At 37.7% G+C, this 26,704-nt stretch overlaps 2 protein-coding genes across 3 annotated transcripts in view; one reads left to right on the top strand and one right to left on the bottom strand.

The window, feature by feature from the left end:
* CTNNA3 (catenin alpha 3) overlaps window positions 1–26,704 on the bottom strand; it is a 1,809,955-nt gene that overhangs the window by 1,032,843 nt on the left and 750,408 nt on the right. The window lies entirely within an intron of this gene.
* LRRTM3 (leucine rich repeat transmembrane neuronal 3) overlaps window positions 6,453–26,704 on the top strand; it is a 200,449-nt gene continuing 180,197 nt past the window's right edge. The window contains exons 1-2 of the mRNA XM_020889247.2: window positions 6,453–7,028; window positions 7,370–8,901. Of these exons, the coding sequence (XP_020744906.1) occupies window positions 7,025–7,028; window positions 7,370–8,901 (1,536 nt within the window). The 5' untranslated portion in view covers window positions 6,453–7,024. The remainder of the gene's footprint in view (window positions 7,029–7,369; window positions 8,902–26,704) is intronic.

Genomic DNA, 26,704 nt, shown 5'->3' on the forward strand with positions numbered 1-26,704 from the left:
GCACCCCACACGGGCGGGTGAGCTCTATCCCACAGCACCACCTGGAAAGCCCTTGGTCATGTTAGTGACCCTAGATACATGTTGTTCCACTGTATGCTGATGAACATACAGCATACAGCATCTAGAGAACCTAGATGAAACTCAAAGAAAAATTAATTTTCTCATAGGTACTCAGATTTCAGAAATATTTTATAGCACTTTAGGGTCTACAATGTATTTACATGTAAATTATGGAACTTGATCCTAAATAAAAACTTTAGAGATTCATAGCACAGGTTTTATGAGTACTATTTTGTAGATAAGCAAACTGAGACCCTAAGAAGACTGGCCAGAACCAATTCCAAATTCCAAATGTCAACTGGCATATGCAATAAAAAGCATATGTCATTCTCTAAATTATTTTAGAAAAACCTTTCAGATTCACCAAATTTATTTTCTAAAACTTTAAGTCCAAATGGTATCATATCTGGTCTTTATATAATTTTTAATTTTCATCAAAGCTTCTGGTTCCATGCCCTCCAAGACCATTTGCAAGGATGTTGCCACTGTCTAGGACATCTAAATAGAAATCCATGTTGCTATTGTTTAGTGCCTAATTTTGCTAATCATTTTATAAAATATTGCAAAATACATCATGGTGTTTTGAGGCCTAGAACATGCTGCAACAATTAGTCTCACAAAAAAATGAGGGCTAAATTCAAACAGAATTCAAATGAGTTGAACTCTTGATGTTATTCCCCAAACTTGACCTATAGAAGCAGTTGATGGCTTTACCATCCCTCCAGTTGTTCAGCCCATAAGACTAGAAGTCATCTTTAATTTCTCTATTTATCCCATACCTCAATTTCTAATCCATTAGAAATCTCCACTGGTTGTACCTCAGTATAAGTCTAGGATCTAACCAATCCTCACCACTTTCACTGATGCTGAATCAGAGCAGGATCCTATGGTCCCTGCCCCCTACTATGTCCTCTGCCTGCCTTTTGTCTGTGGAAAACTTTAGTCAAAGAATTAATCAGAGAAGTGAGAAATGCAAAAACAAAGAAAAACAGTCAAAGGAGACTAAATAATAATAATACAGTCATTAAGCATAGCCAAGGACCTTTAGCTCTTTCTCAAGGGCTGCAGATAATATTCTGAGCCATATCCTGTGAGCTGCCTTATAGAAACTAGAACACCAGGTGGAGCAGTTAACTCCAAGATGACCAGACTGTACCCATGACATGAGCTGCCACAATTCCAAGAACTGGCCACAAAGAAATGAGAACAAATGGACCCTGGAACTGAAGAGTAACTGAACCTAAAACAACCAAAATGATGCTGGTCAGAGCAATGATGACTGATTTGAAGATGACTGTTAGAGATAACTGTGCTGTTTCTGCACGTAGCTCCCCCCCATCCACCTATAAAAGCTCTCATGGCCTGCTTGTCACTGTGCATGTCGGGGGGGGGGAGTTGGCCTTTGGACTGATGTCCACCATTCTCCCATCCAGTTGCCGGCATCTTAAATAAAGCAAATTTCCTTTCCACCAACCTGGCCTCTTTATATGCTTTTGGGCTGTAAGCAGCCAGACACCACACACCCCTCTGTAACAACACCACCCTGGTCCAAGTCACCATCGTCTCTCTCCTGATGGGCATAATATCCTCCCTTACTGGCTTTCCTGCTTTTACTCTTGTCCCTTTACAGTCTATTTCCTCTCTGACTTCATCTCCAGTTACTTTCTCCCATGCTCTCTACACTCTAGACTGATTGGCCTCTGCTCTTCATTGAACACCTGCTCCCACCTGAGTGCCTTTGCACTGGCCACTCCCCATAAACATATTTAAAGTTAAAAACCTCATCTTCTTCAAGGCTTGCTCAGGCCACTTTCTTAGTGGGCCTAACCATCCTATTTTAGCTGAAATCTACCTCATCCTTCCACTCCTAATCTTCACTGTCTTTTTTACTTTTCTTTTTTCTATAATTGTTGCTGTTTAGTCACTAAGTCATGTCCAACTCTTTGAGACCCCATGAACTATAACCCACCAGGCTTCTCTGTCCTTGGGATTTTCCAAGCAAGAATGCTAGAGTGCATTGCCATTTCCTTCTCCAGGGGATCTTCCCAACCAGGGATTGAACATGTATCTCTTGCATTGACAGGTAGATTCTTTACCACTGAGCTACCAGGGAAGCCCAATAATATACCACTTTTATTATTCATTTTATTTTTATTGTTCATCTTACTCCTTTAGAATGTAAGCTTAGATATCTGCTTTGTACACTAATGTACTCTAAGTGTCTGGAACAGTGTCTAGGACATAGTGGTTACCCAAACTGTTAAATAAATGTTATCTCTGAGACTAACCCATTGTTTAAACATCAGTATATCCACTTTGGGCTTCTCAAGTGGCGCTAGCCAACCTACCAATGCAGAAGACACAAGAGATGTGGGTCTGATCCCTGGGTCGGAAAGATCTCCTGGAGGAGGAAATGACAACCAACTTCAGTATTCTTGCCTGGGAAAATTTCATGGACAGAGGAGCCTGGTGGGCTACAGTCCATGGGGTTGCAAAGAGTCAGACATGACTGAGCACAGCAGCATAAGCACAATATCCACTTTAAATTATTTTCTAAGTTTATATTTGGCAATTCAGTTTTATATTAGACTGAAATCTGGCATTATATAACCAAGATTGGATTTATTTGCCCAATTTAAACAAAATATGTTAAGCTTTTTGAAGTACTATAAGTGTAATAAAAAAGTCTTTAGATACATGACACTATATTCCATAAGTATATAAATCATTAAGGCCCTAGATTCATTGGGGAAATTTAATTTGTCAGGTAGTTTATAGTTTGTTCTGTACATGGTTTTAAATGCAAATGAATTTGCTAAATACATAGTGTAGTATAATTTTGCTTATTTTGAAAGGCAAATAAGAAATGATCATCTTGCAGTAGTCAACAAGTAGAAGGAGAATAAACTTTAGAAAGTAACCAGCAAATTAGTAAAATCTTTTTGAATATAAGGTTTTATTTTTCTTTTGAGAGACTATGTCTTTGGAGTGATTTCCATAGCCTCAAGTTTTTAGTCTGGTTTAGCATTTCACTATTTTAATTTTGGATTTCTCTACCAGCCTCATGGATGGTCTTCCCTCTTCAAGCACTTTATTACCATGAACCAGGAGAGACCTGGTGGTAATACTGGCTGAAGGATTAGTGCCAAAGTAGGAGGCACCCAGAGAACCTGCAGTCAGACCCAGTTCAAGAATGACTACTGATTACTGTTGAAGAGGAGATCAACAGTCAGCATTAAGAGAAAAAATCAACTTTGAGATCCAAAAGGTGACTGTAAAGTCAGAACTATGGAGCAAGGCAAGATCAGAAGCCAAGATACCAGAAAAATGTCTGCTAATGGCACGGTGTATAACACACAGCAAATGTTATTCACCATATTGATCCAAGATTTATCCCAGGAAAAGTAAAGTAAGCAAACTACATTCTCAGTGGGCTCATCTGTGCTTCTGTCATGGAATGAAAGAAGAATGAAAACATAAAGTTGTTGGGACCTCCAGTCATCCTAGAGCAGCCTTCTGCAGCTGTTGGGAAAACAGACATGCCAATGATTGCTTCCCAAAGCGAAGCAGGGATGGTGCAGAGGAAAATCTGAGCCCTTCAAGCAATAGGAATAATAGAGGAGTTATAAATAGTATTCTCTTTAGTCTTTTTTAATAGATACAAATTGTCAAGCCCTATTTGGGATGTTAGATGATAAAAGGTGTAAAATGCCAAAGGGAATATTCAAACCTATATTTACTATTCTCAAAAAATGTACAGTTTAACTATAAAGACAAGAGATGTCTACATCAAAAGTGAGATCACAAGCTGACCATCTGAGTATTTCCACTTCCCAATTTCTTGCCTTTTCACACACATTTTTAAAGAACACTTTCTCCAAAATTGTACCCAATCTCACTGGCAGAGGAATTTTGCAGAGATCAATCCTATGTATACAAGACTAGCATTACATAACCAGTTTATCCTACATCAAATGTACTCTGACCCTCATAAAAATGTGTCTGTTCAGTAAATATTTATTGAGCATCTAAAATGTGCCAAGTGCTACAGCAGTTTTTAGGAAAACCAAAGCAGATAAAACTTTATTTTTGTCCTCACAGAACTTATATCACAATATCATAGTTTTATATATCCTCTCTTCCTACTAGAGAAAATTTATTATTTTTATTTATTCCTTTACAGTGTGTTTCCTAAACCTAGCTGTCCATCAGAGTCTGCTGACAAATGTAGCCTCTTCTGTCTCCTTGAATCAAAATCTTGGGGGAGGGATTGGGAAATTTACCTTTTCAACAAGCTCTCTGGGGGATTTATGTAAATTCATAGCATAATAATTTGGGAGGAAACACTTCCCAAGTGGCACCAGTGGCAAAGAATCTGCTTGCCAGTGCAGGAGACATAAGAGACACACGTTCGATCCCTGGGTCAGGAAGATGCCCTGGAGGAAGGCATGGCAACTCACTCCAGGAGAATCCTGTGGACAGAGGATCCTGGCGGGCCACAGTCCATAGAGTCACAAAGAGTCAGACATGACTGAAGTGGCTTAGCCTGCACGCACTGTCCTATTAATGGCATCTTATATGAGAAATCTGACTGTACCTAGGCGGCCCCTTTTGCTTATCATAACTGTTACCGAGCCTCCCATCCTTTGAAAGTATGAAAGCTTTCCATGATTTTCCACAACCAATTCACCTAACAAAGACTAGCAAGGAAAACTTAAAAAGAAAAATTAAATTACCATTTATTTTTAAACAAAATGGTTTTCTCTGTGGGGCAGATGTAACCATATTCTGCTCTGTTGAAGAAAATCAAACATTAATTACGAGTTACGGTCCACTTTAAATATTCATTTTAAAGATAAAGTTGAGATGATGGAGATTTACGAATACTTCTCATCAAAGAAGGCAAGACTGAGGGCATCTCAGAAATCCATTATAAACAATATAAAAAACATTCAGTGAAATACTTCTTTGTGAGTTAATGACAGTCAGGATAGTCACTATTCAATACTAAATAACATTCAATATCAGCAAGTATAGAAAAGTTGATATTATTCAAATAACAGTTAACACAGGCTTATTAAGTGCCACATACTAGTCTAAGATTATGTCATGTTCATACTCTACAGATATGGAGATGACTTAATTCTCAAATTCTCTATTAAATAGAATTTTGTTATGATGCCCATTTTGTAGAAGACAAAACTAATGCATAGAGAAGATGAGAAACATAGTCAACGTTACAGAGCTGGTAAAATACAGTCAGGATTTGAACCTAGGTGCAAAATTCATCCTCTTAATCACTAGACTAAGCCTTTCCTCTTTAGTTTTTAGACCACTTATTAGAAGACATATATCAAAGAAGCTTATGCAAACCTGTTCTAGAAATCGAGAATTTTATTTTATTACAGCTTCTTTGCCAAAATGACTTAATCAGGCTAATTCTCATTTGACTCATTTTAAAGTGAAGATGACAATGCTATTCAAACAGGATCATCTAGTGGTTAGAGGTTCAAGTATAAGAGAGATATGGTTCTGAATCTCAATCCTACCACTTACTATATGACCTTGAGCAAGGTACCTTTCCCAGTCTCAGTCTCCTCATCTTTAAAATGAAGGGTATAATGGTATCTACATCATAATATTGTTTACAGATAGAATAAGATAGCCCATTGAAGTGCTATCTTAGAAATGGCTCAATAAATATTAGTGTAATAAACACCAGCAGTATCAACAAACTGAACCAAATGCTCTCTTGATTCTTGTACTCACACTAAACAGGGTTTATTTCTCTTCTAATTAAAAAAAAAAAGATCAAATGACAGCAAGAAAAACAACAAACCAAGTCATAAGCAATTAAATCAATTATGTCTTTTGTGGGAAAACCAGGAAGGTTATAGGACACATTACTTTATATGTCATTAGTTATCCTCTCTCTTCCAAAATGTATGTATGCTAGCATCCTGAGACATCTTGTATAATATAATCATTGTGACTCCAAGAGGTCAAATAGGCAGCCAGTTAATGCTTCTCTGTGAAAAGCTCAATAATTCATTTTATAAATTTCAGTTCCAAGCCTACGTTGAGGTTAAGAAAAATTGACATTCGGTCTGTGAACTTCATGTCAAGCTCCAGAAAAACTCTGGGCAGCACATGTTTAGCGATTAAGTGGACGCAGACAATAAAGACATTGCCAAATTGTAAAACAAGACTTGGAAATTACAGAAAATGTTGCTAGTTATTGATTACGGTGACCATTCAGTTCCTATTGAGCCACCCAAAAGAATCATTCATTTTCCAGCAGAGAGCCTGCTCATTTGCAAGATAAAAGAGAGACATTTCTGCACATGCCCATAATGTTCTTCGCCACTGGGGGCAGCTTTACATAAGACTGCATTCACTGAAACCAAAGCAACAGTCTGAGCGGCTTTCAGAATGACAGTCTGCAGAAGTGAGCTGAGCGTGTGCGCGATACAGGGCTCTCCTGCCTTCCGGGCTCCAACGCAGCTCTGTGGCTGAACTGGGTGCTCGCCACCAGAAATGCTGGGCTATGGAATACAGATGTGGCAGCTCAGGTAGCCTCATGTTGCCCGAAGGAATACATCTTGCTTTCTGCTAAGAAGAAATTGTAGAAGCCAGTTTTTTTTTTTTTTTACACCACCTCCCCCCCACCAAAAAAAAACTGTAAAGATGCAAAAACGTAATATCCATGAAGATCCTATTACCTAGGAAGATTTTGATGTTTTGCTGCGAATGCGGTGTTGGGATTTATTTGTTCTTGGAGTGTTCTGCGTGGCTGGCAAAGAATAATGTTCCAAAATCGGTCCATCTCCCAAGGGGTCCAATTTTTCTTCCTGGGTGTCAGCGAGCCCTGACTCACTACAGTGCTGCTGACAGGGGCTGTCACGCAAGTGGCCCCCTAAGCCAAAGGAAAAGACCTAAGGACGACCTTTGAACAATACAAAGGATGGGTATGTTTTGTCATTTTTCTTCTTTTCTTCTTAAAAAAACAAAAACAAAAAAATCCATAGTCTGTATATTAATTCTGCCTTGATTATTGTAGAGATTACCTTGCTCTGCTCGAAGACTATAAATTCAACTGCTTAGCGAACATGTTTCCTTGCTTAACTATTAAAAAAAAAAGCCTAAAGACAATTCTCTTTAAATGATAAGGAGATGATATTTGATGTTTAATATTGTTCTGTACATTTAAATTTCTAAAAAAGAAAATATATGCTTATTTTTGCTTGATTAAAAAATAAATTCATTCTTTTTTGGGGGGATAACTTTTCTAAGTTGTTTTTATTTCCAGGTTTCAATGTAATTAGGCTACTGAGCGGATCAGCTGTAGCACTGGTTATAGCCCCCACTGTCTTACTGACAATGCTTTCTTCTGCTGAACGAGGATGCCCTAAGGGCTGTAGGTGTGAAGGCAAAATGGTATATTGTGAATCTCAGAAATTACAGGAGATACCCTCAAGTATATCTGCTGGTTGCTTAGGTTTGTCCCTTCGCTATAACAGCCTTCAAAAACTTAAGTATAATCAATTCAAAGGGCTCAACCAGCTCACCTGGCTGTACCTTGACCATAACCATATCAGCAATATTGATGAGAATGCTTTTAATGGAATACGCAGACTCAAAGAGTTGATTCTGAGTTCCAACAGAATCTCCTATTTTCTCAACAATACCTTCAGACCTGTGACAAATTTACGGAACTTGGATCTGTCCTACAATCAGCTGCATTCTCTGGGATCTGAACAGTTTCGGGGCTTGCGAAAGCTGCTGAGTTTACATCTACGGTCTAACTCCCTGAGAACCATCCCAGTGCGAATATTCCAAGACTGCCGCAACCTGGAACTTCTGGACCTGGGATATAACCGGATCCGAAGTTTAGCCAGGAATGTCTTTGCTGGTATGATCAGACTCAAAGAACTTCACCTGGAGCACAATCAATTTTCTAAGCTCAATCTGGCCCTTTTTCCAAGGTTGGTGAGCCTTCAGAACCTTTACTTGCAGTGGAATAAAATCAGTGTCATAGGACAGACCATGTCCTGGACCTGGAGCTCATTACAAAGACTTGATTTATCAGGCAATGAGATCGAAGCTTTTAGTGGACCTAGTGTTTTCCAGTGCGTCCCAAATCTGCAGCGCCTCAACCTGGATTCCAACAAGCTCACATTTATTGGTCAAGAGATTTTGGATTCTTGGATATCCCTCAATGACATCAGTCTTGCCGGGAATATATGGGAATGCAGCAGAAATATTTGTTCCCTGGTAAACTGGCTGAAAAGTTTTAAAGGACTGAGGGAGAATACAATTATCTGTGCCAGTCCCAAAGAGCTGCAAGGAGTAAATGTGATTGATGCAGTGAAGAACTACAGCATCTGTGGCAAAAGTACCACAGAGAGGTTTGATCTGGCCAGGGCGCTGCCCAAGCCAACGTTTAAGCCCAAGCTCCCCAGGCCGAAGCATGAAAGCAAGCCCCCTCTGCCCCCCACGGTGGGGGCCACGGAGCCTGGCCCCGAGACTGATGCTGACACTGAGCACATCTCTTTCCATAAAATCATCGCAGGGAGCGTGGCCCTTTTCCTGTCTGTGCTTGTCATCCTGCTCGTCATCTACGTGTCGTGGAAGCGGTACCCTGCCAGCATGAAGCAGCTGCATCAGCGTTCCCTCGTGAGAAGACACAGGAAGAAGAAACGACAGTCCCTAAAGCAGATGACTCCCAGCACCCAGGAGTTCTACGTAGACTATAAACCCACCAACACAGAGACCAGCGAGATGCTGCTGAACGGGACGGGGCCCTGCACCTATAACAAATCAGGCTCCAGGGAGTGTGAGGTATGAACCATTGTGATCAAAGCCCTCTTAAAAGCTGGGAAATAAGTGGTGCTTTATTGAACTCTGGTGACTATAAAGGGAACGTGGTACCCCTCTCCCCACCCCTCTCCCTCTCCCTCTGCTGGGAAAGTCCTTCCTTCCCCGTCTGTTTTAGTACATGCATAATACGGGTCATTTTCCTTTCATACATAGTTAACCCACTGAGATTTAAATACCACAATCAATGTGAAGCTTGAATTCTGGTTTAATATAATGCCTATTGTATACAACCTTTCATTGATTCCATTAATGTCACACTTGTTTTAAGATAAAACTTCTTTCATAAGTGATCCCTCACATCTGCTGTTATTCTCCTTCTGGGAGGACCAAATTTACAGTTTTAGAAGGTTTGCAGTTCATTGGTAAATCAAGGAAAACCTGAATGATCCCAGGTACTTGGAGCTGAAACTGATTCTAGGAGATGACTTGATTATAGGAACATTTAGAGGCAGTCTTAAAATAACGCCTAGCTTAAAAAGAAAATTGCAGGAAACTATAGAAAGACGGTGCTCTGCTAAAGCAGCAGCAGAAGCAGTTTTCAGACGTGTTTGAATTACAATGAAGCAAGCCTAAGGAAAACTGTGGAAGGGTTAAACTGTTGCAAGTAGATGACTGCAAAATGTGAGGAGACGGTAAAAACACAAAGTTTAGACTCGAAGCCTTGTCTCTGAAATCCATCTCTGTAAAAATCACAGCAGAGGTTTCACTGTCAATTTTTCTTAGCCTCCACATATCCAAAGTGAGTGAGTAAATAAATAAATAAAATAGGAAAGAGGCAAATTTGAGGAGGCAGATTTTTCCACACATCCTCTCCTTAAGTTTTCAGAGATGAGGCTTGCAAACGGGAATGCAGCTTGCTAAACGCATGTGGTTAGAAGCTTACCAGAATTTCTCTTTCCAGCTCTTTTAGGACCCTGATGTAGGGAGTGGAATCATGAGCTCTGTCTGTTCTTCTGTTTGGGATTTGTCAGGCTGTCCTGTCGTGTTTCACTATATGCCCTGCACACATGCCAGTCCCCTGATGACTGACATTTCATTCAGAGGTGTAGACAACACATTTTGAGGCTCAATTTCCACCACCCATTGAAAAGGATAGTTTTGACAACACCTTAATAAGATAAAATAAATCTTACAAGAAAAAAAGCCCAACCCCACGGCAGTTGTCTTTTGTTTCTCTATTGTTGATGTTACAGTGCCGATGTTACAGTGTCCCCATGTTCATCTGTATTGTGAATTCCATTCATCAGTATGAATCTGTACAGACCCTGCTGGCAATATGCAAGCTGCATGCATGTTTTTATGTCGATGGTGAAAGTTTATTGACTGCAGCACAAATATCATAGCTTCTGTATTTAAGTAACTGTGACTACAGTTCATTTAGATTTTAGAAAAATGTCTTTAGTCTGCTTTTCATTCTCTAAAATGAACAATTCTATTACGGGAGCAAAAATCACAAATTGCAACACTGAGCCTGTTTCATTCAATTTGACTTGTCAAGCCCTATGTCTTTAACCATGCCCCTGTTCTTTCAAAACAGAATCGCTGCAGCAAAAAAGAAAAAGTAAATGGCTATTTTTACCAGCATTTTTATATAGTTTGGAGGCTTTTCATATGCTGAGAGGAAAAATCTAGGCAAGTCACCATGAGATATGATTGCAAAGAAGCCAGATTATAAAAATCATACTTTTATAAGCAATAAAGAAAAAGGAACATCTAAAGTAGATTTTTCAAGGTACTTTGATTTTGATTAAATCTTAAATAGATACCAGTTCAGAGAAGCATCATAGCTATAATATATTTGTCCATGGATAACTGTTGGATATACATTTATTAATTGCAAATAGTCCCAGATTCCCAATTGATTAATAATACAAATAATTCCTCACAGTACTATGAACTGGATGACTGAACCTACTGTGATGTTTTTCACTGAAGTTGTAATTTTACATTTTTCATAAAATGTCAGTAAATACATATTTCATCTAAAAAAAGAAATTTTCTTTGGTCAGCCTCATTTTTACCTGTACTAAAGATGATTGTATTAATTAAATGCAGTGTTAAAGTGAAAAAGCCCCTTTCTATTCTTTGATTTGAACTTCTGCCTCATTTGTCATGGGTACCAAATAAATTTAGGCAAGGTATATTTACCTTTATATTTTGAAATTTTTGAAAATTCTCAATTCTGTGGTTGGTACTGCTAGTATATATAAAATATGCTTGTTGTTTTAAAAGTGTTTCTAAAATTCAAAACCACTTGGTGTGTTAAGATTACATGAATAACCAAAATTTGAAGGCTGGTCATTTTTTAATGCCTAACTTTAGCTATATATAAATTTAATACTAGAGAAGAACCAAAATAAAATTCCTTAGATTGTAAAAGTAATTTTGATTCAGAACATGAAATTATAAAAAAATTCTTTTCCCTCTCTTTGGGAATGAAGCATCTCTAGTTCTCAGTATATAATTCTTGTAGGTTAGACAATCACTAGTTCACCACTATAAATTTAGCAAAGCTGACTGGTTAATGTTCTCCTGCTCAAAATTTGTTGTCTTCACACCCACCCCATGGCAAATTTTGGACTGCAAGCCATAAATCTATCTTCATAAGTATTTTAAACTCAGTGCATATTCGTTGATATTTCATTTTCTGCCCCAACTAGACAACAGTTAAATAAACAGCCTGACCTGTTGAACTATACAACAGAGATGCGTCAATGCAAAATGGATTCAGTCTTTGAATGCTTTACCAGAGAGAGAGGAAATACAGTTTAGTGTTTGAAAAGTATGTTTTTTTTTCTAATTTTTATGAGCCCCAATACACGCAGTGCTACCACAGCACTGTTAATTTATTAACAGGAGTTAATATATTCAGAGTGTCACAGTCTTCTAAGCAATACTTATCCAAGATATATTCCTTTTAAATTAGTTTATATTTTCTAAAGATGTTGACATTACATCTTTTCAAATAATTTAAACCTTTTTTTTTTTTTTTTAAGTTAATTTGGTGAACCAACTACCTAACCAGACAGGGAGGCAATAAACTGTATTTCTATGGAGCAGCAGTGACCTCCAGTGGCTGGTTAGACTAACCACAGCTATTCAAACATTCTGTTAGTTTTCATCCTAAATTCCTATGTAAGTGTGGTTTTCAACATAGAGTTTTTGATACACGAATCCGATTTTACTTTTATTTAATTCCTCCCCCTTGGAAACATAATTATAGTGTAACATTGTGACTTTATATTTTGTATATTGACTTACTTAGTAATGCCCAGAGGCCACAAAACTGGAGCTGAGGGCTAGAAATAAATGTCCTAAGATGAAGAACAAGTAATAACATAACAAAAAAATAGATAAGAAATACTTTAACATATTTAAAATCATCGGCATTGGCCGACTATCAGTAGGTGGGAGTATTTACATAGGTAGAATACTCGGATATAATGTAATTTGGGTTGGGGAAAACAAATTTCACTATTAATATTGAAAGAACCAGTATCAGTTATTTGCCAGTCACCAGTGTCTGAGCTGCGGAATGAGGGAGGCCTCCCCTTCCGGCTCTAGAACGCTTCAGTTTGTTGATCACGGCAGTGACCTGTTCTTTGCCCCAGTGCTCTCTCCCTCCCTCCGCCTTTTCAGTCAGCTGAACACTGGTTCTATTAGGCTCTCTGACAATGATGTTACAGTCTAAGAGGTGATGATTCATAGATAATGAAATTATGGTCTCCTTCTGGGGAAGGATAATGCAGAGTCAGATTTGTAGAACTGGCAAGGATTTTAGGATGCTGAAGGTGCATGAAGTATCTTCTCTTCCCTTGACATTTACCAAGAAGAGAACTTAAATAGTTTATTTAAAGTGTGGATTAGACCAGCATCAGGCTATGAAGACTAAGACAAAATGAGTTCCAGACGTGACAAATGAGAACTGAGCCATGAGAAATGAAAAATTCAGAAACAGTGTTGCTTCCTTTATTTCTTTTCCCCTGGATTCTCATTAGAATCTGGATCTGTAGCAAACCCATGGAGTTTTTCTATACTTGTATTCTGTTAGCTACCTATTTTAAAAATTAGAGGCAGCTGGAAGAAACTATTAACGTGAAAAATAGTATCAGTGAATTTTAATTACAAATGTCATAAGAAAAACAGAACTAATGGAAGCTAAATAGGTTGTATTAAATGACTCTTGAGAACTAATAAAATAACATGGTGAAAGTCAGAGTTTCTGGAATCTAACCATAATTGCCTATAGAATTAGACCCACTTTTGCCTACTCTCCAAAATCATCAGTGATTTTATAGTCAGTAGAATACAGTAGAAATACTACAGAGATAATCTACATAAAAAGAGTGTATGACTCTTTTGATTTAAGGAAAATATCACAGTCATATATAACAGGGCACTGTATGGACCTTAAATTAAAATTTCTCTGACATTTGTAAATCAGGTAATCCCGGGGAAATCCCTTAGCTTTTCTGAACTTGAAGTTTCCCATCTGTAAAACAAATAAATATTACTGACTTCATATGGTTATTGGGAGAACAAAATGTGAGCAATACTTTATAAACTATAAAATGTCAATTACTTACTATTTTCAAAGAGCATTTATTAAGATGATCAGCTATGTTTGCAGGTGTTCTCTCTTTGGCCTGGACTAGAAAAACATTACTAATCTCTATGTAACAGAAACCTAAATCCCATTTACATTAATATGAATTCTGAGACTTGGCCATGAGTCTAGAACTTAATATGTCTTTGATCTTTATTTTCCATAAAGAAGTTTCTTCCACCCAATGTTATCTAAGTCTATGAGTTATTAATAATGACCATAATATACAATAAACATAAATAGATACCAACCAGAGAACAGTGAATCAAAAGGTTATCCAACTAAATTAAAATTCTAATTTTGTCCCCAAAAATGTCATGACAACAAAAGCTTTCAATTAACGTCTGTTACTTGCCCTGTTCCCCTCTTCAGTGGCACTATTTTGAGCCCTTAACGACTTTATACTTTACAAATATATCTTGTAAAGTGGCAAGAGGACATCATTATTGAGCAAAAAGTAATTGCTTCTAACATGTTACATGAGGTTAGCACATATTCCAGGTATTGATTACATGACATATACTCTGTTTTATTTCCGCCCCCATGAAAGAGTATCCAACATTTCCTTCCAGTATAGAAATTGCTATTGGCTTTAATCTATCAGTTATTGCTATTGAAAATCACTGGATTAAAAAAGTAACATAGAAATACAAACACTTTTTATGAATAATAACATTCATTTATGAAAAATTAAAAACTTAAGAGCACTCTTTGTGGGTTTTTCATAAAAAAAAAAATGACCAATGTAATCAAAAATCTTTCTCTACTGAACGTAGCATTTCTTACCAAGTATGATGCAGCAAATGTATTCCCAAAATTCTTATAATTTAAGTATAAAACGGTTCCTTCTCCCTGACAGCTGAGTGTCTGTGGAATCTTTTTCTGTGAAATCTTTCGAGAACAGAGAGAGGATGGGGGTTTTTCCATGGGGGAAATAAAAAAGAGCATTTTTAAATTTTATGCAACTCTACTGTCATAGGATTATTGGTATATGTGCTTGAGTTGGGTATCCTGAACATGTAAGGAAAATTTAAGGAACACAGAGCTAAGACCAAGCAAAAACAATCCATTTTATTGAAAAAAAGAAAAAGAAGCTTCTGGCTTAACCTATCCAGAAAATGTTGTAATGAAAATTGATAACTTTCTTGAAATTCTTTACTTTCAGGGAGTCTCATTTCCCCTGCTCCAGGAAAAAAATAATCATCTATTCCTTTCTCCCACTCTTATATTATTCCCTACTTCCTATGTAACACAAAAAAAGTCTTCCCCCATGTAAATCAACACAATTAATCAACTTACTCAAAGGAGCACTGTATCTTCAATTTAAAAATTAGACCATAAAGCAAAATGTAATTCTAGCTGACCCTTCTCCCTTTCCTCTACAGCTTACAAACCACCTCTACAGTATCTTCTGATTTTCAGTAGAAGAAAAAAGAAATATAGTTTCATTACCAATCTGGCTAAGTATTACAGCTTGAAAGTGAAAATGAAGGTCACTCAGTCATGTCCAACTCTTTGGCACCCACCATGGAATTTGCTAGGCGAGAATACTGGAGTAGGTAGCCTTTCTCTTCTCCAGGGGATCTTCCCAACCCAGGGATTGAACCCAGGTCTCCCACATTGCGGGCAGATTCTTTACCAGCTGAGCCACAAGGGAAGCCCAAGAATACTGGAGTGGGTAGCCTCTCCCTTCTCCAGAGGATCTTCCTGACCCAGGAATCAAACCAGGGGCTCCTGCATTGCAGGTGGATTCTTTACCAACTGAGCTATGTTGTTTTCCTTTTTAATTAACTAACTCCTAGAAACAAAATACAGGACTTTATCGATGGGAATACTCAACTACATGTCATCAGTTAAAACCACCTACCAACCATCAGAGTTTTGTCTTTTGCAGGGAAGAAATGAAAATTTGGGGGGCCTCACAAACACAATGATAAGGCAAAGACTATAGTTAGCAAAGGCAATTTCTGTTAAAGCTTCATTGCACTAATTACATCTATTCAGGGTATAAAATACATTTTGCCAGTAAACAGCAAAAGAGGATTTCAATTAAGTATAAATCCTTATTCATCATTCTTGGGGTTCAAACTTATTGATGAAGTAGAGGTAAAAAGATAATATCTTCAGATAGTGAGGCTATATAGTATAGTGAGTGGTGATCATGGCTTCAACTTGGTGGTCCATATGTGTAGTTAAAAAGTGTTCCTTATCATTAATATCTGTTATATTCTCTGCAAGAACGAACATGCTCACCCCCTTTTTGATGCCATCAACCAGCATCTCACAAGAATGTTTAAAGGAGATTTATAGAATGTCCCACATTGATCTTGAAGTAGTTGAGTGACTTTAAACTCTCTAATAAACCTGGGATAACTTCAAACAGTAAGCCCGGGTCTCCTGCATTGCAGACATGAAATTTCAAAGTTAAAGCCTATAAATATTTGGTTGGAGTATTGTCATTTACCCTAAGAAAGTTTAGGTAACATCACTGAACTACAATTAAATGGAATAATTAAAGATCTATTTAATATGGTAGAGGCCCTACTACATATATATTTTGTGTTTTCCACCAAGCTAGGACTTTTAGATGCTTGGGGTGGGGGGAAGAATACTTATCCTTCCTATGATTATTAACATTTTACCACACATTTGTTTATGTGTATGTATATTTTTGCATACTTGACTTCTTATTATGTACCAGGAATGTTTATATATATGTCTTTTAATATAAGAAGAGGCTTTATATTGACTCTCTTCTTTGACAAGTTTCATCCATTAGTCCTAAATCTTGTCCCTTCTTTACAGGACTGCCCTAAAATCATTCATACCCTACCCACACAAGGCTTCTCAAACCAAAGTATACTTCTCCAGCTCATATTAGGAAATGAATTCCAGTAAGTTACCATGAGGATATCCCTCTGCTAGTTATATTCTAATCTGCCAGTACAGTCATCTTCCCAGTCTGTGGCACCCACTCTGGCCTATTTTATGTCATTAAAAGGCAGCATGCACTTAGTCCTATGGACTTTTATGGGGAGAACTGAGTAGTAAAACGTAAAACTCTATGTAAGTTTCTATGGGCTCCACATTGCTTGTTTTTATGGTCTAACGCAGAGAGATGTGTGGGGTCTCTATTAGTTTACACTGAAATGCAAAAGCATTACGCTAGTTATAAATTAAAAAGAAAAGGTCAAGATAGACAAAACATAGAGTCCAAAGCTCATGTTCTGTATTTCTTAATCTTAACAATGATGGTAAATAGGGGACATTATTTCACTTTCCTGATACCTGTTTTACTCTCCACATTTACCACCATATTCTTAAATTTAAGCTTCACAATTCTTAAATGTTTTGACTTCTAACACAGAGGTTTCTTTTGTTTCTTCTTTAGTTGTTTTCTTCTGTCCCTGAAGATCTTTTCCCAGTTCTCTTGCTGTATAATACTGCTGGCTTTGCCAGAAACTCCGCTCACATTTTGAACCTGTCAGAAAGTCACAGGGCGATTCATCAATTTTGTGATTGGAGTGATCAGACAAACTGACTGGCTTTGTCTCTAGAGTGCAATCTAGTCCAGTCTGAGATGTCTGCCTTCGATCTTCCCTGCCTCCAATTCCCAGACCTTCCCTGCACTTCGGATTTTGTGCACTGGAATTCCTCCATCCAGGACTGCCCAGGGCTTTATTGCTTTTGTCCTCCTTATTCAAAATATATCCCCAGATCTCGACTAGTGTCATTATCCCTACCAAGGACACTCACACTCTAATTGAGATTAAAAGAAAAAAAAATTTAAAAAACCTTTTGCTAAAGGTAACAAAGTCATATATTAAGGGCTGGGGTTATGCTTCTGAGGGCAAAGGTGCTTTGCCAGCCCCTCTGAAATCATTCTTTGTAGATACCTCTGTATTTTTCTCAAACATGAAGTGGGGCCTTCCCACAGGAACCAAGGCAGGGCAAATAATCCATGTTTCATTCAGTAAACTATAGGCTGAGAAATCTTCTCAATGAATTACCATTATACACAGGATTTCTCCTTAGTTTTCTTCACAGAGAGACAATACTACATATAAGACAGAACTTAGGCTATGGATCCAGGATGAACCAGTTTGACTGGTCTGGGATTTAATAACTGCAAATTATTGACTATTAACTTCTTCATCTTAAAAATGAAAGTGTGTAAAATAATATATTAATCACAGGGTTTTCACAACAGGACAAAGAATCAGCATTTCTTGAATATTTTTATGTACTTTGCTTTGGCACACTGCATATATTATTTAATTTAATTATTTAATGCTCACAAATATCCTGTGATGATTAAATGAGATGACTTAGATAAAAATCACTTAGTATAAAGCTTGGCACATAACTGTAACCTACTACTTCATTTCATTAGCTCAAATTGCTAAAAGTTTCTGCACAACAGTATGCTTTAATAGCTGTATTTCATTATGTCATGTCCAACTCTTTGCGACCCCATGGACTATACAGTCCATGGAATTCTCCAGGCCAGAGTAACCTTTCCCTTCTCCAAGGAATCTCCCTAACCCAGGGATCAAACCCAGGTATCCCGCCTTGCAGCAGAGTCTTTACCAGCTGAGCCACAATGGAAGCCCTATCTATTTTTATATGGAATAAAAAACATATCTGGCCGACTTTCAAGAAATAGAATCTTAACTGCCAAAAGCTCAGGAGCACATAGTTAATACTGAAGGGTAATATGGTATATAAAAACCTAAGTCCTAATCTCCCATCATAGTCCAGCAACATCTTCACCTTTATTCCCACATGGTTCCCTTTGTTCTGACACTGGCCAGTCCACTTCCCCTGTTGCTGTTCACTTGCTAAGCCGTGTGTGACTCTGCAACCCCAGGGACTGCAGCACACCAGGCTCCCCTGCCCCCCACTATCTTCCAGTTTGCTCAATTTCATGTCCATTGAGTCAATGGTACTATCTAGCCATCTTATCTTCTGCCGCCCTCTTCTCCTTTTGCCTTCAACCTTTCCCAGCATCAGGGTCTTTTCCAGTGAGTCAGTTCTTTGTATCAGGTGGCTAAAGTATTGGAGCTTCAGCGTCAGTTCTTCCAATGAATATTCAGGGTTGATCCCCTTTAAGATTGACTGGTTTAATCTCCTGGCAGTCCAAGGGACTCTCAAGAGACTTCTCCAGCTCAAAAGCATCAATTCCTCAGTGCTCAGCCTTCTGCATGGTCCAGCCCTCACATCCATACATGACTCTGGAAAAGCCACAGCTTTGACTGCATGGACCTTTGTGCTGTCCCACCTTACGCCTTTACTCAGGCTGTTTCTTTATGAGAAGTGACTTTCCTCTCCCTTTCAGGCCCTCCTGTCACCCTCTTCTCATTTATTAGTTGATTTCAAAAATTACTCTTACAAAACTATGGTTTTCAAGATTCATATTTAGATTTAAATTGCTTCTAAGTTGTAAATAATCGGACAACAATTTTGGCTGGTATGTTAAAGTGACTAAGAGCTAAAAAGTATTGTGAGACAAATAAAGAATATTTAATTCAAAGAATGAACATATCTTGATTTTAGTGAAGGTTGGATAGTCAACTTTTGTTATAAAAGCCATATGCTTGTGACTGCCCTCACCCACTGCTTCTTGGGAAAGGTCCTTTCGGCAATAGCGTGGATGTCTCCTGATCTCAGGCCTAGTGCCACAAGGCTTCTACTTTAGACGTGTCCCAAGGTCTGTCCTCTTCCCAAATAAAGTGACTACCCTATACTATATCACAGAGACCAAGTCAGATGTCTTCAGTTTTCTAATTATACACATTTTCAAAGTAACTATTCTACTGAAGACTGAACATCAAATACTTAGAAGCTGACAATTAGAAATGCTAGGTTGTTTTTTTTTTTAACCTCCTGAACACTGCTTGTGCAGAAAGCACAACTGATTATAGCGGACTGAAGCATCTGCCAGCTGATGGGTGTTTTCTTTCCTCCTTCTTGTTCATCATCTTACACCTTTCCACTGAATTTCTTTTCTTTCCCTCATCACCTGTTAAAATATCTTTCAATTTTTTCCTCTATCCAACATTTATCGATAAGTCAATTTATACCATTTGACTATGTAACTTCTGACTGGGTTAATAGGAAAATTAACTAATGCTAATGGCTTTTTTTTTTCTTTTAGAAAATAATAATTAAGATAACACAGTCTAATAATTTAATTCAAAAGGGAGTCAAAAATCTATTTGTATTCAACAGCTTTGTTTAGTTCTATAAATGAAAAACTGTAATTTTGTAAATTGTAGTTTAATTTTAGAAATAGAAATTATATCCCTCTCTAATATACTTTTAAGTCACATTTCAATTGTGATTTGTAAAGGCAGGGAAGATTTATTATAACAGAACATCCAAGTATTTCTTTTCACGTAAGGTATCACTCAGTCTCTGGACCATGGTAATTTTTGCCATCAATGAAACAGACCCATTTTTGGAACATATGCACTAAGAGAATTGAAATGAAGCCTTTATTTAGTCATAAAACTTATAACTATGAGGGTTTTTGAGAACTTCACAGTCCATTTTCTTATCTTCTATTTGAAACCCTAGGCTAATTTAATTGTATTTTCAGTGATTTTTTGAAATTAATTTTTATTGGGTATAGTTGCTTTACAATGATGTGATAGTTTCTACTACACAGCAAAATGAATCAGCTACATGCAAACACATTGCCCGCCCCCCGCCCGTCCCCCCCACCTTTTTTGATCTTCTTCTCATTTAGGTCACCACAGAGAACTGAGTAAGGTTCTTGGAACTATACAGTGAGTTCTCATTAGTTGTGTATTTTATACATAGTATCAACAGTGTATATTTGTCAATCCCAAAGACTACATTCCTTAGTCCCTCTCCTAGTTATCAATTTCAGGTTTTTACTACAAATATTTACATCATTTTTTACCTCTAACCTTTCTCTCTCATGCTTAAGAGATACTGTGTGGTTACTTTAATTTTAAAAAGAAAAAATTTTGTTTCTAACCTTGTTTAAAAGAAAGAAATATAAGAAGTGGTTGAGTTCTTGTTCTACTGTTAATCTTCAGTATTGGAATCTGCTTGATCTAGATCAGGTAGAGGGCCCTGGACTCCATGGCACATAGTCTGAAGACATGAAAAACCACTCTTCTGAAATCACTAATCTACTATAGGTTCAAAATATTCTGCGTGGTTAATAGCTGAATGAAGGAACTCAGTGCTTAACTAACCCATAACCAATCATATAGGCAAGAAGTTTTGCAGCAGGATGTATTCAGCAGTTTTCAATACCAGGCTCACAAATTATATTTCCAGAGGTCAAATTTGCACATAACTCTTTCAGCCACAACTGTCTCCTAATACTTAACTCAGTTTAACATCCAGCAGTGTGTTGTGCAGAAATAATCAGTGGTAAAATTATTCCCATTTTGTTCACTCAGCTCACAGTAGCCCACTGATTAGTTTTGTGGTGTTTTTTTTTTTTTTTTAAAGTATCTGATCTTCAATTTGTATTTCAACTGTACCCAAGTGCAGATGCCATCTCTGGTAACATGACAAAACAAAATTTAGGTTAATAAATGTTTCTCGGTGCTCCAATCACAGCATGCATCCTGCAGTAACTATACTGTAGCTCAAAGTGTTGTAAAAAATGCAACTGAGTTTCCTGGAGAATCATTTTAGAGTTAATTAAACCTTCTCCACCTGTAATTTAAGAAAAAAGAAAAAAACCCAACACTCCTAAAGACCATGGGGGAAAGGCAGTTTAAGAAATAGAAGTCCTCTGTTTATCCAGGGAGGTACTTTACAAGGCAGACAGCTACACCACAGTTGAGAGACAACATTTCCTCAGCTGATTTGGTTAATTAAAATGCACAGTTACAACAGGCTTTCTTAGAGCCTGCAGCTGAATGACCGAAGTCTCCATTTTCCTCCAGTGTCACACAGAACGTGAAGAGGCAAAGTACTGCCGGACCACAATTTGACTCACTAAAAATCCAGCACTATAAACACGAAATACATTTCTCAGGCACATTTTAAAAGACGTATTATCAAGATTTATGGCACAAGGATGGAAAGAATTTGCAGTTAGGCAGCACCAAGAGACTATCCTAGGTTCCTCTCAAAGCAGTTTTCAGTAAAATGTACAAATAAATCTTTAGGGTAGAGCCCACTTTCAATGCAGAAATCTTCAGCTCTATCCTTTCAAATGTATGGAATTTGAATCTGACTAACAGCCCGTCTGTTGCCAGAATTTATGAGTGATATGAAAAATCAAAGGCCACAAAAACTATTTGTCAAATAAACTGCAGAATGCAATACCAGTCTGCAGGGCTCATTTGCAGAGCTCACGATGAGCATGGGAGGAGGGGATGCGAACAGCTGCGGCCTTGACCGCGCTGCCTGTGCCAGCCAGAATTCAAGCCGCGTGAGCTGGGCATGACTGAAAGACGGGGCCAACAGCAACAACGAAAAACAGAAAAGGTTCTTATGTCTAAGTCTGTATTAAATCAGTGCATCAGCGTGCCCAGATGAATACCTGCAGAGCCAGTTTAAGATAGATGTGGCTTTGCAGGTATTCAGATTAAATCAGTTCATGGAAGACTACGTTTATTTCCTGGCATGGGAGAGAGATTACAGCCTTTGAATCAGTTAGACTAGTAGCACGGCATCCAGTCAGTTTTCTCATCTGTAAACTGGGAACAGGGCTTCACATCTCAGGGCAACTGAGGATAAATTGAGATGACATGTTTGTGGGCAAGCAAGTGCTCAATAAAAGTTATTCTCCTCTCTTTCACTAGTTGTTCTCGCAACACAGTGAGTTGATATGAATGGCAAAGTCAAAGTTCACATATTAGCCATTTAAATTAAGAAGTCCACAATCTATAGAAAATGATTAAATATTCCTGGAGCCTAACTAACAAATTAAATCAAAGCCAAATAGGGCTCCCCAGAAATTTGAAAATCCTCTATTAACATCCACTAATGAAATTTCCATATTAAGATTTTTCCATAACAATTTTGCTTAGCATCAGAATAAATTTTTTTTACCTTAGTATTGTCTTTATCTAGTAATTCAGCATCATTTCCTTTTCATAAGTGTTACTTGAAGAACTGACCATTGCCTTTCAAAATATCTCTTTAAATGTCTCTAATGTTTGTCTGTGGAGAAGGCCATGGCACCCCACTCCAGTACTCTTGCTGGGAAATCCCATGGGGACGGAGGAGCCTGGTGGGCTGCAGTCCATGGGGTCGCGAAGAGTTGGACATGACTGAACAACTTCACTTTCACTTTTCACTTTCACGCATTAGAGAAGGACATGGCAACCCACTCCAGTGTTCTTGCCTGGAGAATCCTAGGGATGGGGGAGCCTGGTGGGCTGCCGTCTATGGGTTCGCACAGAGTCAGACACGACTGAAGCAACTTAGCAGCAGCAGCAGCAACGTTTGTCTGTATGTCTTTCTTTTCATTTTTGTCTCGCAAACATGGACATATCACATCCCCCCACGCTCAGTACCGAAGGAAACATGCTGTTGTAGCAATTAAATGGTCTATATAACTTAATAGCTAATTCATTTCTAGTGGAAAATAATTTAGGTGTTTGAAAGAAAGGAACACAATATTAATATTTGTGTTTTCAAAAACTCTAATTTAGTCTGAGAAATAATGACTGAATTATTCAAAGCAACTTATCCAAAAAGTCACAATAAAATAATTTCAATGGATATTTACTGAGCACCTACTACATGCAGGCATACAAGTGAACTTTGTTTTTCCTCAAAGCAAACAAAACATAACAAGTGGCAAAGGATATTTGAAATTTGGAGTCATATCACCAGGAAAGCCATTGAATTATTTGACTGGTTTTGGAAAGTCACTTTATAAAGCATTGAGTTTTCTCTTCTCAAGAGAGAAATTTGATACATGCCCTTCACTGGAGACATGATAATAATTAGTTCTTTTCAAAGACTTTGAAAAGAGCAGAGATGAAAAGAGCTGTAAGAATTTCTAAATGACACAAGATCTGTGAAGTGGTAGATATTTAACACAAACCTCATACGGCTGTTATGTAGATTCATTAGTTAATCAGTTAGTTAATGACTTTGAAGTGTAAATTCTTATTAGACTTTTTTTACACTTTAATGCATATGAAGAAAGAAATTACTGTCTGAAGTTAAAAAGTGACTATACCATTCTAATATATTGTATCTTTCTATGACAGACTTTCAAGATGTTCTTTCCTACTCTGATTTTTTTTTTTTTTCCCAAACAACTCCTGAAAAACCTATCTAGACCCCTATTCTCTACTACTTTATTGTTTGGTTTTGGCATGGGCTTCCAGTTAACAGTAAGCACAGAACTGAAACACACACACACACACACACACACATACTTTGTGTAATAATATAAAATATTATTTGATGATAATGGCATCGACTGTTAAAGATGCTATTTAAATGCAGTTTTGTGCATCTGTGCAACAGGGGAGTGACAAAACTGTTGGGTAAACTGAAAGAAAGTGAACAAGGGAAGGAGTGGAAACCCAATGTTTACCTTGATCCTTGGGAATACTGACTGATTTCTCTCCTGAATGCTGGGAAGTTGAGAAAAGATGGTAGAGGCGTAATTAGTTTAGCAATATTCTACTATGTGGGAGACATTTCTATAGCTTAAACAAAAATTATGCTTGACTTACAATATATAGAGAAAAGTGCACATATTATCAATGTATAGCTCAGTGGATACTGAGCTCTTGTGTTCTCTGTAGCCAGATCAAGAAACAAGAGGATTCCCAGAACTCCAAAAACCCTCTCTGTTTCCTCCAATCACTAGACCGATTTCCAAAGGTTAACCACTAGTGCTACCTCTATCAGCAAATGGTATCCTTATCTGTCTTGGTACTTTATACAAAGGGAACCATCAGAATGTACCCTCTTTTGAGTCTAGCTTCTTTCTGGTGACATTCTTCCATGGTATTCACCCATATTGTTGAGGGCAGTTGTAGATCCACAGATTTCTAATCTTAGTCCCTCCACCCCAACCCCACCCGCCCACATACAGAATTAATTCTTTCCTTATGCAAAGAATGGCCAAGGATCCCTGTACTGGGAAGTCCTTGAACATCCTGGGAGACAGGAATTACAAGTGAAAAATTTCCTCAGTGGACATGAATTTGAGCAAACTCCTAGAAATAGAGAAGGACAGGGAAGCCTGGTGTGCTGCAGTCCATGGGGTGACAAAGAGTCAGATACAACTGAGCAACTGAAAAACAAAATTTTCTCTTGTCTTTTTTTCTTTCTTTCCTTTTTCTTTTTTTTTTTTTTTAACATTGGTAAATATAATGCAAACTCGAATTATTTTGCACTTTTAAAATCTAGTCATGGACAGAACCAGCTCTAAGGGGCACACTGAAGCAATCTTTTTTTTTTTTTTTCCAGTAGCCCTTCTTTTCAGCCCTGAATCCCCTACTCAGCTCTCCGAACCAGCAAATCTCCTAGAAAGCCTTCCCCACTCTAGCAGCTGCATAAAAAACAACTGGATAAACTACTTCACACCAAGGTGTTAATGCCAAAATCGTTAGTTCTCTAAGATATGGCCTAAGGACAGTGCACAGAGGCCCAATTATTCTCTGATTACCCTGTAATGGGGTCTCCGGTAGAGCGGCATTTATTGACTTATGCTATAAGGCTCCCTTACACTGAAGGACTCTAGGAAACAGACACTGGCATCCTATGCTGTCTTCAGGAGTTATTGAAACTATTTTTTCACATCACACAGTGTTCTCTTTACGAGAGCCCGTCGGGGAAGGGACATTAGTTCTACTTCTTCATGCAACTGATCCTGCCCACAGCATCCCCCTCTCTCCCCTGCATTTCCCCCACCTCTCTCCTGATAAAAATACCAAAGAATAAGGGATAGACATTTCTAACAAGTATTCAGAACTTTTTAACTTGTCTTTTTGGTATAACTTCCTCACCCTTTGGAGAAGGAAATGGCAACCCACTCCAGTATTCTTGCCTGGACAATTCCAAGGGCAGAAAAGCCTGCTGGGCTACAGTCAGACACAGCTGAGCAACTAACCCTTTCCTCACCCTTGGGTTCATCTTTTCCTTTCATTCTCTGTTTAAACATCTTTGAAATTTTAAAAATCCTGATGAATTCAGGAAGAGTATAGATTGATTTGATGAACTATGCTACCCCTTAAGGAGAAATTTTTAGTCACTGACATTAGACCAAGCTGGCCAACTGAGGGATATGTATTTTAGGCAGAGGGCTCTTCCAGCAGTGTTCAGATTACACCACACTGGTTGGCTGTCAACAGAATGACTGAGAAGCTCATTTTTGAGGCACTGGATGTATAATGCATTACCCAACAAAGGTTTTTTATAAAGCTTTGCTGAAGGCATTGACTGAAGGTATTTTCCATTAGGTGAAATGGATAGATGAGATAATGTCTAGGAAAAATCTAGATCAAGAGCAGGATAAAAGATAAATGTACTTGTGAGAAAACATGGAATTTAGTTTTCAAGAGAGCTGTTATAAAATTTGTTTTGTGATATTTTGTAACTTCTGGTCCATTGTTATTTTCAAGGCTCTCAGAGTTCTACTTGGGAAGATTTGATTAATGCATTATTTATCCAAGAGTCATTGATTTATGGACCTTAACCATAAGCTACAGCATAGATCATTTTCTTTCTAATATTTATATCTACAGGAAGAATACCACAATGATGGGGGTATTCTACCCTTGATTGGTAATCCACATAAGCAATGACCCCAACTGACAATAATGAAAGTATTAAATAACAATCTGTTATTTATTCCCTTCATTGCTAGGGTCCCACTATTTAAATTAAGTAAAACAATTTCCAGAAATTCAGTGATAGTCTATAAATTGTATCACAAAATAGTCCAATACATATTCTAGTGGCATGTTCTCTGTAAAATGGGGAGGAGGACATGTCAAATGTGGATCTCTTAATGCCTGTGTTAATTTTTAGATCAAACAAATAATTCCAGTTCAGATAAATTAAAATTGTGAATTTTTTCCTTTCTGTTAAAGTTATTTGATTATGACACACTGGAAAAAAACATATTGTCTTACAAAAAAAAAATGAACAAATTTATTCCAGACTATGACAGAAGAGTCATATTTATGT

The sequence above is a fragment of the Odocoileus virginianus genome, chromosome 7 (genome assembly GCF_023699985.2).
Source record: "Odocoileus virginianus isolate 20LAN1187 ecotype Illinois chromosome 7, Ovbor_1.2, whole genome shotgun sequence".
Taxonomy (NCBI): Eukaryota; Metazoa; Chordata; class Mammalia; order Artiodactyla; family Cervidae; genus Odocoileus; species Odocoileus virginianus.